General features: G+C 35.9%; 2 protein-coding genes across 10 annotated transcripts in view; both read left to right on the forward strand.

The window, feature by feature from the left end:
* Positions 1-5,311: 5,311 nt before the first annotated feature.
* Positions 5,312-6,755, forward strand: hes2.2 (hes family bHLH transcription factor 2, tandem duplicate 2). Its single transcript, XM_048210200.1, has 3 exons — positions 5,312-5,588; positions 5,701-5,788; positions 5,892-6,755. The coding sequence occupies exons 1-3, from the start codon at positions 5,406-5,408 to the stop codon at positions 6,209-6,211; spliced, it is 591 nt and encodes a 196-aa protein (XP_048066157.1). The 5' UTR covers positions 5,312-5,405; the 3' UTR covers positions 6,212-6,755.
* Positions 6,756-7,308: 553 nt separating this feature from the next.
* acot7 (acyl-CoA thioesterase 7) overlaps positions 7,309-12,292 on the forward strand; it is a 132,663-nt gene continuing 127,679 nt past the window's right edge. Inside the window, exon 1 of one of the 9 annotated variants that reach the window (XM_048210787.1) lies at positions 7,309-7,589. In XM_048210787.1, the coding sequence (XP_048066744.1) occupies positions 7,543-7,589 (47 nt within the window). In that variant the 5' untranslated portion in view covers positions 7,309-7,542. Of the gene's footprint in view, positions 7,590-8,228; positions 8,467-12,292 lie in introns of those variants that run through there. The other 8 variants (XM_048210791.1, XM_048210792.1, XM_048210794.1 and 5 more) reach the window with 8 other exon arrangements.

The following is a 12,292-nucleotide window of genomic DNA, read 5'->3' on the forward strand; positions in this document are numbered from 1 at the left end:
GTGTTGTTATTCAGCTTGAGTCAGTTCAATGTTTATTCAGTTCAGTTTCGATTTTGTAAAATTTTTGTCAATTATGAAACGAATATGATTTAGCTATTAAGTATCTATACAGAATACTGAGTTCTCATCTGATAGTGTCAGTGTAGTCAATTTGGTAACATTACTGAATATTCAGTGTCTTTTAAAACCCAACTAAGCAAGCCAAAGGAGAGAGTGGCAAGGAACCCAAACTCCATCAGGTGACAAAAATGGAAAAATGGAAAAAAAAAAAAAAAAAAAAAAAAAAAAAAACAGGCTCAGTTGGGGGTTAAACATGGTGTGATTTATGATTCCTGGCTGCATCACAAGTCAGATTTGTGGAACGATATTTTAAAACATTTTGCATTCAGCTCCTTCTGCTTGAAGATTAGGATTCGACACTCTGGCATTAGATGGCATGGAAGAGTTGTAGTCTGTCCAGCAGGTTGAAACATGAAAGTGGAGCTGCCATTTAGCCAGTAGTTGACAACTGGCTTATCAATGGCTGTAATCACAATGACCGGGCTTCTTGTCAAAAATTGTGTTGAAGTCCTAGCTGGTCCTGGCATGACCACGCTTACAGCTGGCCATAGGGAACTGTGCCAAGGACTTGCCTAGTTGTCAGGGTTTTTACTGAGGATCTTACTGGGGGCTTGTCTAGTCAATGTCATGTTTAGTTTTGTGGTTTTGTTTAAAATTTATGTTTTTATGTATTTTATTTTGTATTTTTCATAGTCATGGTTCCTGTTTGTCATGTGTTCCTTGCCATGTGCTTCACCTGTTTGTGTCAGGTTCTGATTTGTTTATTGTTTTGATTGTTCATGTGTTTCTTGTTAGTCATTAGTCCTTGTGTGTATATAGCTAGGCCTCATGTTACCATTGCCTTTTGTCTATATTTGTTTGTTGTTTTGGTGAGTTTTGTCAAGTCATGTTCTAGTTCAGTATATTCAAGTTCAAGTCTACTCTGGTTTAAGTCATGTTTTAGTTTTTGTATTTGTTCCTTAATAAACTGCACATGGGTTCGGACTACTAGCCTACAGTGGACTTTGTTACAGTCAACAAAGTCTTCGCTGAAGATCTGTCCCAGTGGCTTGCTTAATTATTATGGTCTTTGGTGATGTTTAAGAGTTGTGACATTCCTGGATGCAGGTCCACCATCTGGTCTGGATAAGGATCTAGCTCATTATGGTAACTTTGAGATAAGGATAAGACACAGACCAAAATAAGCGTAGATTCCTCTTTAGATGTATAGGTACTTTGGGTGTAATGGGAAGTGTTCCCATTTCCAGTTGACCTAATTCATGCAGCCTAACACACTCTTACTGGGTTTGAATTATAGAAATGTGATACTGTGTTATTTGTATGCTAGGTTAACAGATCTTTTAACAGGTCTTTAATCTAGATTTAAACTTACAGAGTGTGTCTGCTTCCTGGACAACACTAGGAATTCTATTCCAAAGTTTGGGCGCGAAACGATAAAACGTCTCCCACCTGCAGTTGATTTTTAATTTTCTCGGTATTCTCAACTGGCCAGAATCCTGAGGCCACAATGAACGTGAAAGACTATAATGGGATAAAAGCTTGCTCAGGTACTGAGGAGCTAAAACATTCAGGGGTTTATATGTAATGAGCAATACTTTAAAATGTATACAATGCTTAATAGACAGTCAATGCAATCTTGAAAGAACCGGGCTAATGTGGTCATACTTCTTGGTTCTCAGTGATCCTTCCACACGATACTCATACATATTGTAGCGGGAAACCATAGTATTGAATGTTTCCCAGCTTCTCTCAAGAAAATGCCATAATTTATCATATGGTCATTTAGGATGACTCATTTTATTCTAAATTTGTCTGTATCTTCGGTTTTCCTCTTCCATCCTGCTGTCTCTTTCCTCGCTGCCCATGTCTTCTCATAGATTCTCCTCATGCTCTTTCCACAATGCCTTCCATCCTACAATCTCTTCTCCCACAACTTCTATTCTTCCCATGCCCTCTCCTCCTTTTCTCTTTCTCTTTCACTCTCTCTCTCTCTCACTTGTCCTCTCCCTCTCATCAATCCATGTGCAACAGAGTTTTGTTTTTGTTGATGTGTATTATATGAACTATATTATATGAACTGTGTGAACTATATTGTGAAAATGTTTAAAAATTTTATGCCAAGTGTTTTAAGAAAATTATACATATGATTTGTAATTTGTATGAAATTAATGAAAACTTACAATTACCACAAAGTGATCATATCACTGTGATATTTGTTTTACTAACAGTGACCCATTTGGTTTATTGTGAGTTACCTTATCATGGTAAAATATTTGCAGTTTTTTACTGTAAAATACTGTCAAATTTATAGCTTTTGCAAGTAAAACTATAAATGATATAATTTACAATGAAAAAAAGGAAAAGGACATTTCCAGAAGTTTCTGCGTGACACATCACATATGATATTTTATATAATGTTGTTTCTTCTCCTTTATGTAATCAGTAATATGTTTATGTGTTATTCATTGTGTTATGTTACTCTGAACTCTATGAACTTTGATGTGACTTTCTGTTGTACCACCTGCCTTTTTTGGTGGTTAACAGTACATTTTAAGGTAAAAAGCAGATTTAAGTAGTTTAATTTGTGTATATTTAATAACTATATTAATTAAATTTAAATATATGAAGTATATTTATTATTAATAATATATCACTTAATGAAATATATGGTTGTAAATTATACAGGCATTAATATGCCATACCATAATTGAAACATTTTAACCAATGTTTACCACAGCTCCCAGTATTTACAAATTTAACAGCATATTTTAGCAGTGATATATTGACACCCCCTTCTAATTAAAAGATTTGGCTATTCCAGTAATCGCGGTGAAAACATCTTAATCTTGTAATGTTATACATAAAATGATATTCTAGAGACTTGTGCACTCTCTGAAACTTTTTTCAACAGTTTGAACCAGACTGAAAATTGAAATTTTCTAGAATGTCATTCTATGGTATTGCAACAATAAGTTCTCACTCACAACTCATCACATATGGACGCTTGTTGGGAGTGAGAACGTGTTTATAACATTAAGATTTGTCCTCAAAGAAAAACTAGAATAATGAAAACTATTTGAAGAGGATGTCCTCACATGTATGCCTCAGAATGAGTATATTAGTTTGACAGTGTAAAAAGGCTAGAATTGAAATAGAGCACCACCACAGAAAACAACCAAATTCTAATAAGTAACATACATTTCAATCAGCTTTCAAATGTTAACGGCATAGGTACATTCTTCTGCATAAGGCAACATACTACAATACTTAAGTGCGCATGTATCTTTATGGTAGACGATCTGACACAAACAGACCAACTAACAAATAAGAATAGTGTCTTTACATGCTAAATACCGTTAACTGTCATTAGTAACCTCCCCCACTCGTATATTAAAAGGGTTTTCGACAAGGGTTTTGTGCAGCTTGTGCAGCTCATCTTACTGGATTTTGCTCCTTAAAACTACCTTCTTCCCACGTACTGGAATGAGTTTAGACAAAAGGTCTCTGTGTGAGTGTACGCTATAATGATGCCACAGATGGGGCACCCACGCTAAAATACAAAAAAGGAACAAAAAGAGTTGTAACTGAACGCATCTTAAGTGAAACATTGGCTGACACGCTCCCTAAATAAAGGACCCCTGGGGGAACGGGGCGCGTGCAGGGCACGTACTGACATCGCCACACTGACGCTCCCTTGTGTTCATTTTATTATTGCAAACATAGCTATAGGTACTCGCGTACAGCAAAATAAAACAATAACTAAAATAAAACAAAAGTCACACTACTTACATAGAACTAGCTTAAATAAGATACATTTTTAAATCTGTTGACATAGGTACGTTTTGCATTCCCCACTTCTTTTCCCTTTATGTGGTCGTATTTTGAACACATTCTGTATCAATTTGCATATAATACAATTGCTATATCTGGTGTAACTTCTGCTAGAAGACGCGTCTCGAACAGAAGGAATATAGCATATAAATGGGGCTTTTATATTTACCGAACTGGATATTCAATAATGTATGGAAAAACAGCGACATGTCTGCGCACAAAACAAACGAATAACGCTTCTCTTTTTGAAATTCAAAATCATTGACGTGGCGCATGCAGATGGGTCAACGACGCCAAAAAAGCTTTTAGAAAACAACGAAAGACTAGGAACTTAAGGAAAGATGAGGGGCACAAGTTACAGCATCATTAAAAGGGGGGTTGGTTGAGGGGAGGCCATCTGGAAACCTCTCCATGACGCGTGCTGGACGCGTGGATCCCATGGGGCTCCAAGGACCCCTAGCTGAAAATATTTGACAAACTATCATGGGTCAAACGTCTTTTTTTTTGTTTTCATGCAGTTACAAAAGTCTAACAGAAAATATAACATACAACAGACGTGCGTACGCAAACGTACACTGATTTTTGCATAGTCCACGTCCTAATGTAAAACAAACAAATGAATGTGGATTATATGTGTGAAGACGAGCACTATACGTTCAACCAAAGTTTGTTGTATGAGGTAATCACATATTGGTTTGCATTGCAACTAGCAGTGTGCTGGGGGACGCGTGCGCTCAACCCCTCCCAATGAACGCCAGAGTTACAGGTGTAAGACCCACGTCATCATAAGAGAGGGGGGGAAAAACTATTGTTCATCACAATTTATAGACAGATGTTACGTTAAAACGGCGTGGCTTGGGAATCTGTCTGTTTTATTTAAATTATGAATGCTTATTCCGCCCTAAACTGGATCCAAATCCCATGTCCTTACGCGTCGCCAGCATCCCTCTTCTTCTCATTAACATGTTTTCTTCGCAAGCATCTATATGAAAGAACAATAGAAAACGTATTGTAACGTTAAATAATAGATGTAAATTGTTCCAAAACAGTTTTCAGGCTTTTATATGTTCAACGGTGAAAAAGTAGAGTTGGAGGCTATAAAAGATGCATTAATATATGTTAAAAGTTTGGTTAAATGAGTCAAATAATAAATAGTGTTTAATACAATATAATAAATAGTAGTTTAAATACAAGCGGTCATTGTCAAAAATTCTCAGTCTAAATATGACATTATGGGGGAAAGAGCAAAAAATAAATTACAGCATATTGGAAATAAACAAATATGTGCAATATTGGTTTATAAAATGATTCATATTGATTTTCAAAATGAGATTAAGAGTTGAATATAATGTATACACGCTACAGACGCGTCCTTTTGTTCGACAGTCTAAAGTTATTTGGCTAGAGGAGTTGTCTGAGGCGTGGGGGCGTTCCCATGACGCGCTCGTCAGGAATATAAACCCCGCGCGGATCCTCGATCCAGCACAGACGACCTTCCCACTGAAAACCTCAACATGACTCCTAACGCCACTGCTGTATCTGCTCTGTCTTATGCGCCCCGTACCGTGGCCATGAGAAAGGAGGCAAACGAACTGAGAAAAACCTTGAAACCCTTACTGGAAAAGAAACGAAGAGCGCGCATCAACGAGAGCCTCAACCGATTAAAAGCGCTCATTCTTCCGCTCACAGGCAAAGATGTAAGTTTTTTTCATAGGCTAAACACATTATAGGTTTAGATAGTCTGTCTTCAAAGTGAAGTGCTGACGTGTGTTACGTTTTTTTCTTACCGTTGCCTGTTCTCTATTTCAGAATTGCCGTTATTCTAAACTGGAGAAAGCTGACATTTTGGAGATGACCGTTCGATTCCTGACTGATATTCAATCCACTCCGTCTAAAGGTCAGTTTTCTTTAGATACACTTTCCATTTCAATTCATATTATGGTCGTCTGATGTAAACTAGTTTTCAAAGCAAACTAAACGGTATATTTCTTTGCTTACAGATGGCGCCGTTAGTTTTAAAGAGGGGTACACAACCTGCCTACAGCGCGTTTCAGCTCGCCTACCGCAAACCAATCTCGACACAGAAACCCGCCATCGCGTCAACGAGTTCATCCAGCGTTCGATGATGCCCAAGACACCAGGCTGCCAGAACTGCTGTGCACAGAGCTCCAGAATGATGTCACAAATCCAGCAAAAACTTCTGAATTTGAAATCTAGCAGCTCAAGAATCGTAAACCCAGAAAAAAACAACGCTGCGATTCTCAGTCAACCTCAGCCTGTGCCACTGATCACCGATGACAATGTCTGGAGACCTTGGTAGCTCTACCATACAAATGACTATTGTTCTGATCTTCTAATGCAAGCCTTTCAGAATCTGCAACATATGTAGTTTCTTTTAAAATGTACTTGATGAATAGCCTACGAGTCATCAAATAACATATAAGTATTGTATACTTGCCTTTTCCAGTCCAGTGTATAGTAATGGAACAGACCCGTTCAAATATTTTTGTTTGTTTGTTTTGTTTTCATAAAGATCCTGCGCGTGACCTGTACATAACGTGGTTAGATTTCCTGCGCGTGACCTGTACATAACGTGGTTAGATTTATTACCCATTGCGGGTTAAATCGTCGGTGGCTCTTGAAAACGCCTAGTAAAACCCTAAGGGTTATTAAATGTAAAACATTTGCACCTCACACTTCAGTATCCTGGGTTGGAGCAGATTATTTAATTGTAAACACTCTGCGTTGTTCACTGAAATCTCTTTTTTTGGGGGATGTGCTATGTATTTACTTGTTTATACATTTATGTATTGTGCTACATTTTATAATAAACATTTTGGGCTACACAGCTGGTTTTCCTTGCATCATTCCTTCTGAAGTAAAATAAAATATGAGTTTAAGAGCACAAACAGAGCTAATGCACAAAGGAGAAGCATATGAAAAATAACAATGACATGATTTGGGCGCGCAAATGAGGACAATTTGGTGCAACAGTGGTAATGCGGTAGATATTCAGCCTAATCACAGGGAAGGCCTACTGACAAAGCATTCGGCTTATACATTGAATGTACTGTGAGGTACGCAAAAAAAGATAGTCTGCTAAATAAATAAATGCAAACAATCAGAGACAGCTGCTCGACAAGCGTCCACTTTATGAACGCTTGCAGGAAAGCCTGGTCTCTGCTGCCACCTTTCGGTGGTTCAAGTGTGAAATAAATTAAACAAGCAAGTGTGTAAAAGATTTAGTTGTAACTCATTTCAACAATTGATGAACATGTTGTTAAACCTAAAGTCTAGAATGTATAAACGGTTAATATTGTAAATATATATATAAACGTTTCTTTGGTTTATAGAGAACAAGGGGCAGCTTGTACTATATCGCCACGTGTGTAACCTACTTCTGTTAATAAACGGAAGTAAACTTTCTAAAACAGTTTATATGAAAGGATAAACCATTCACACCCCGTACTTATGTTAAATGATCAACAGCAGTTTGATTTTTATCACGTCTTATACCGCAGTAGTGGAAGAAGCCTTGTCAATCGATTCACCCTTCAAACCCGCAGCTCTCGCTCCGCCTGACTCAGTCTATTTCATTACGACACACGGAATAGGGGTTAAAGACGAGCCTCGACTCAAGGCAAGCTCAAGATGTCTATTTCAAATGCACAAGCGACACCATCCATCCAGATATGCAGGTAAGACGCTTTTATGTAGCTCTAACCTTCAATGACTCAATGGATGGATCTCAATTTACGTCCGATGAAGCGGCCCTTTAATCCGAAGCCTGCTCCACAAATAGAATAATAATAAATATCCTTCTCGGAGATCACTAATACGTTTTACAGAGAACGAAATACACGAGGACGTTACTTTTGTTCCTTTCATATGATGAAAACAACGTTCGGATGCTGGTGCATTTTTTTTTCACACAGTTCATGCCGGGCACATCGTATGTCGTATGTGATGACCTCAACAGTGATGCTGATGTAGAGCCCTGACAGAAACACAAGGTTATCTTAGTCTTCAAGGAAGAAATATTATATTCAAGAGATGTACGGGACTTCTGTAGCGTGGTGTATTTGATTCAGCTATGATGATTGCTCTAGAAGCGGATCGTGAAATAAACTGGTGCATAGAAAGTAGAAATGAAATCAAAATTACTGTTATGCGTGATATTTTCTTAGCATAAATTTCGGCGCTCATGTGTTTATCCCTTTGTTTCAGTAATCAGGATTAAATGTTTAAAAAGCCTGTCCATTGATAGCCGACTAGCGCGGTGTCACAGAATACTTCTCTTGTCATTCGATGCTCAAGCGTAGCTACTGCCCTCTCGTGCTTGTAAGTGGTACAGCTTGGGTTACCCGCCAATGCACGTTGAATCAACCACGTGCAAATTTTATGAGATTTTGACGGTGTGTCGGTATTTGTTGTCACTCTCATATATTTGGCTGATGTGTTTGTGTGAATTTGCCAATCTACATGTCAATAGCTAATGGTGATGAGACAGAATCAACTCTTCCACTATCTGTGGAAACAAAACTGGGGGGCCAGAAAGCCGAATTCTACATCGAGGTTTGTTCTCCGATAGTTTTGTTTTCTTACTGGAAACATTCTAATGCTAAAGCGTATAATCGTCTAATTCTGTTTATTCCAAATCTGATTTACAGATGAAATTCCGCGTTGGTAATCGCTAAAGCATAAATCTAATCCAAACGACTGTGATTGGTTAATTTTGATGTACGCTGAGAAAATGAACAGGTATCATGTGACAACAACAACACCAAGTAGTGCTGCACTTCTGGACAGTAACGATGACACTGATACTTTTATAGGCATTGAATTGTTATCGTTTCCACGTCGTCACATCTGACTCAAATAGTTGTCCGGCGTTTGATTAATCATTTGAACTACCAATGTTTACTTACCCACATTAAAAAATACTATAGTAAATCCTATAGTGTTTTTGAACCATACTATAGTAAAGTAAAGTACTTGAGTTAATTTGCTGTGGTTATTCTATAGATGTCGTGGTAATATAACAACTTTAGTAATATTTAAATTACTTTACCCAATACTGTAAGTTTTCTACAAATACAGGGTAATTATACTACAATACACATCAGTTTACTGTAGTAAAAACTAAATTATACTACAGTATTTATTACAGTTTATCAGTTCACTATAGTTATAATACTACAGTATGCTGTAGCATTCATTAACAAAGTGTTTTGTAAATACTATAATATATACAGTATACTACAATTTACTATAGTATGGTTCAAAAACACTATAGTATTTACTATAAATTACTATAATAGTTTTGTATTTTTGTATTATAGTCGTTATACTATTGTAGTGTAGTATTTGGTGAAAAAAAGCTTTTAGAGTCAAGGATAATTTTGTAGTTTCAGAGTGCATTAGCAAGTTTTGTCCTCCCTCTATAAGTCGCTGTAAATAGTTTTTGCTTTGCCAGTGGATGCATTTCACAACGAGAACCTGTTATAGACCTCAATTGCTGGATGTTTCAGTATGCTGGTGCATTAAAGGGTCAGTTAGTTCACCCAAAAATGGAAAAAAAAGAGTAATCAATGACACCTTCATGTCATTCCAAACCCGTAGGACTTTATTTCATCTGTCCCTCTCTTATATCAAAGTCTGTTTCCCTTAGGGTTACAGGTAGGTTTAGGATTAGGAAGGAAACATAGGGGGAACAGACTTAGATACAACACATCAATTTACAGTCCATGAAACTACCACTTTGTCACTTCCAGTGTTAATTTTGACAGCAAATTTTGATTTAGTTTTAATCATAGTCTTTTGACTAAAATGCCATTTAGTTTTAGGCATATTTTAGTCATCAGAAATTGTTTGTTTTAGTCTAGTCTTAGTAGACTAAATATCATAAGATTTTAGTCGACTAAATCTACAGTAGATTTAGTCAACTAAAATGTAATTTAGTTAAATTGTAAAGCATTAAGTAAGCATTTCTCTAACAATACACAGATCCAATACACTGATATACATCTGATATTCTTCAAACTGTTTATGCAAGACAACCAACTGTACTTTATTTGCCAAAACAAAAAAAATGTTCAAGTGCAAAAAGACAAGAAAGAGCGCTTAATTCAGTACTTGTCAGGGATTGACACACTTATCATTAAGATACTATTATTTCTATGATTTTTAGTTCTGTTTTAGTTATTTTAGTGCATCAGGTTAAGTTAAAGCTTAGGAACTAGTTGAAATAAAATAAGTTTAAATTTTTTTATATTTTTTATTTTTTATTTCAGTTAACGTTTATTTCAAGTAATGAAGATTTTTTTATGGCTTAGGTTTAGTTAACTGTAAAAACCCTTATACTTGTAAAATATATTGAATAATATGTCAAATAATGTTCTTAGTCTTTCCTTCCTGTGACAGAAGATACAGTAATTTACTATGATTTAAATAGAAATTAAATTAAATACAGTTTATTTTGTAAAAAAATAACAATAATGACCAGGAAACAAAAAATAATTGTAAACCATCCCGAAATACACTGTGACTCTTATTCTGAAATGTCTGCAGTCTGCACTGTAGCAGGCTGCTCATTTAAATTCAGATGAGGGAGATAAAATATGCATTCTTACAACCATCTAAAACATACTACCATATAAACATTGTGTAATAAATATTGTCATAATTCATCAACATTAGATTATAAGCATTCGTTTGGCATAAATGTGTGCTATTCATTGATTGCGAAGCAGTCTGAAGTGCTGCTGCGTGAGCCTGTAGTCTTTAGTCTTAGTCTCATTTTCGTCCGTGAAAAAATGTCGTTGACAAATTATTTGTCAAGTAAATTAACACTGGTCGCTTCACAAAGAGATTGTAAATCTAATCCATATGGATTGAAAAGTTTAGTCCATATTTTCTGAAGAGAGATACACAATCGCTTTATATGATGAACAGGTTCAATATAGGCCTTTATTCACATGTAAAAAAAATGATCAGCGAGTGAACATCAACAGAAGCTCAACCGTACTTGCTTGATGTGTAAGAACAAACCTCATAGGTTCCTATGGAAGCTCAAACGTGCTGCTTAAAACATGAGAATGAACCTCATTGGTGCTCACACGTCAAGCAAGCATGCTTGAGCTTTTCGTGCAACTGATGTGTGCGTTGATGAATGTTTATATGTGAATAAAGGCCTAAATTCAATATGTTTATCATATAAAGTAAAAATTCTTTTCCAAAAATTTGGATTAAGCCACTCAATTCATATTGATTATTTTTAACAATCTCTTTATGGACTTTTTGAAGTGTCAAAGTGGTAGTTGTTAGGACTGTCAGTGGAGGGACAGAAACCTCTCAGATTTCATTAAAAATCTCTTTATTTGTGTTTTGAAGATGAACAAAAGTCTTATGGTTTGGAACGACATGAGGATGAGTAAATGATAACATAATTTTCATTTTTGTGTGAACTAACCCTTTAACACATGCCCTCCCCCCTTTGTATTGTGTTCCTAATATGTATTTTAATTTATATTTCCTTATTAATAAGCTTACAGAATAAATCATCATAATTGTGTGTGACATTTATAATGGTTTGTATAATTATAATGAATTGCATTTCACATTGCATTTTGCTAGATCACATAGTAACCACACACATTATATTCACATGAAAATGTTGCGCAGATACCACATTTACTCAGAGGTAACCAAATTTACTTAGCAGCCAGGGTGAATCACTTAGTGTTGTTAGATCCATTTTGTGCTTAACAAATTGGGTCATTTTGTTATTGTGTAGTTGCAAAAAAGGAAATATGCTACATTTTATTGAGAATGGCATTTTGTTTCTGAGAGAGATCAGACACTTTCATCATTATCCTCATATTCCCAGGTAGGATCTTTGCTGTTGTGCTTTTTGTTTCACAAGATGCAATTAAAAGTATCAGTGATGGGGTAAAACCAACTTGAACCAAATTACATGTTATATACTGTCTCTGTTTAGCTATTTTAGTGAACCAAAGCATTGCAAACTGAATGCAAACAAGTTTTTTACTATAACTAATGTAGTTAAGACAGATCATATATGTGTATATGTATGTGTGTATGTGTGTGTATATATATATACACACACACACACACATATATTTTTATTTATTTATTTATTTTTCAAGTTAAGTTGACTGTAATTAATGGGTAAAGGAACAAGAGATCTTGTTTTTCCTGTTAATGATAAACTCATGGATTGATGCAATCAGACGACATAAATCTAAGCTTTCTTATTCTTGTGGTTACTTTGGGAAATCCTGTATCTGTTGTTACGATGGTTGGCATGTACACATTAAATATTGCAGTAAGCAAAAGATTTTGAGCTCAGCTCTTCGTTGCTTCAAGTCAAGCCATCTTC

This window comes from Megalobrama amblycephala, linkage group LG12 (genome assembly GCF_018812025.1).
Source record: "Megalobrama amblycephala isolate DHTTF-2021 linkage group LG12, ASM1881202v1, whole genome shotgun sequence".
In the NCBI taxonomy this organism is placed as follows: domain Eukaryota; kingdom Metazoa; phylum Chordata; class Actinopteri; order Cypriniformes; family Xenocyprididae; genus Megalobrama; species Megalobrama amblycephala.

Excerpts from the sequence above, each read along its gene's own strand:
- hes2.2 (XM_048210200.1), top strand. The coding sequence starts at position 5,406 with ATGACTCCTAACGCCACTGCTGTATCTGCTCTGTCTTATGCGCCCCGT. Across the intron at positions 5,589-5,700 it reads TTCCGCTCACAGGCAAAGAT|AATTGCCGTTATTCTAAACT; the intron begins GTAAGTTTTTTT and ends TCTCTATTTCAG. Across the intron at positions 5,789-5,891 it reads TCAATCCACTCCGTCTAAAG|ATGGCGCCGTTAGTTTTAAA; the intron begins GTCAGTTTTCTT and ends CTTTGCTTACAG.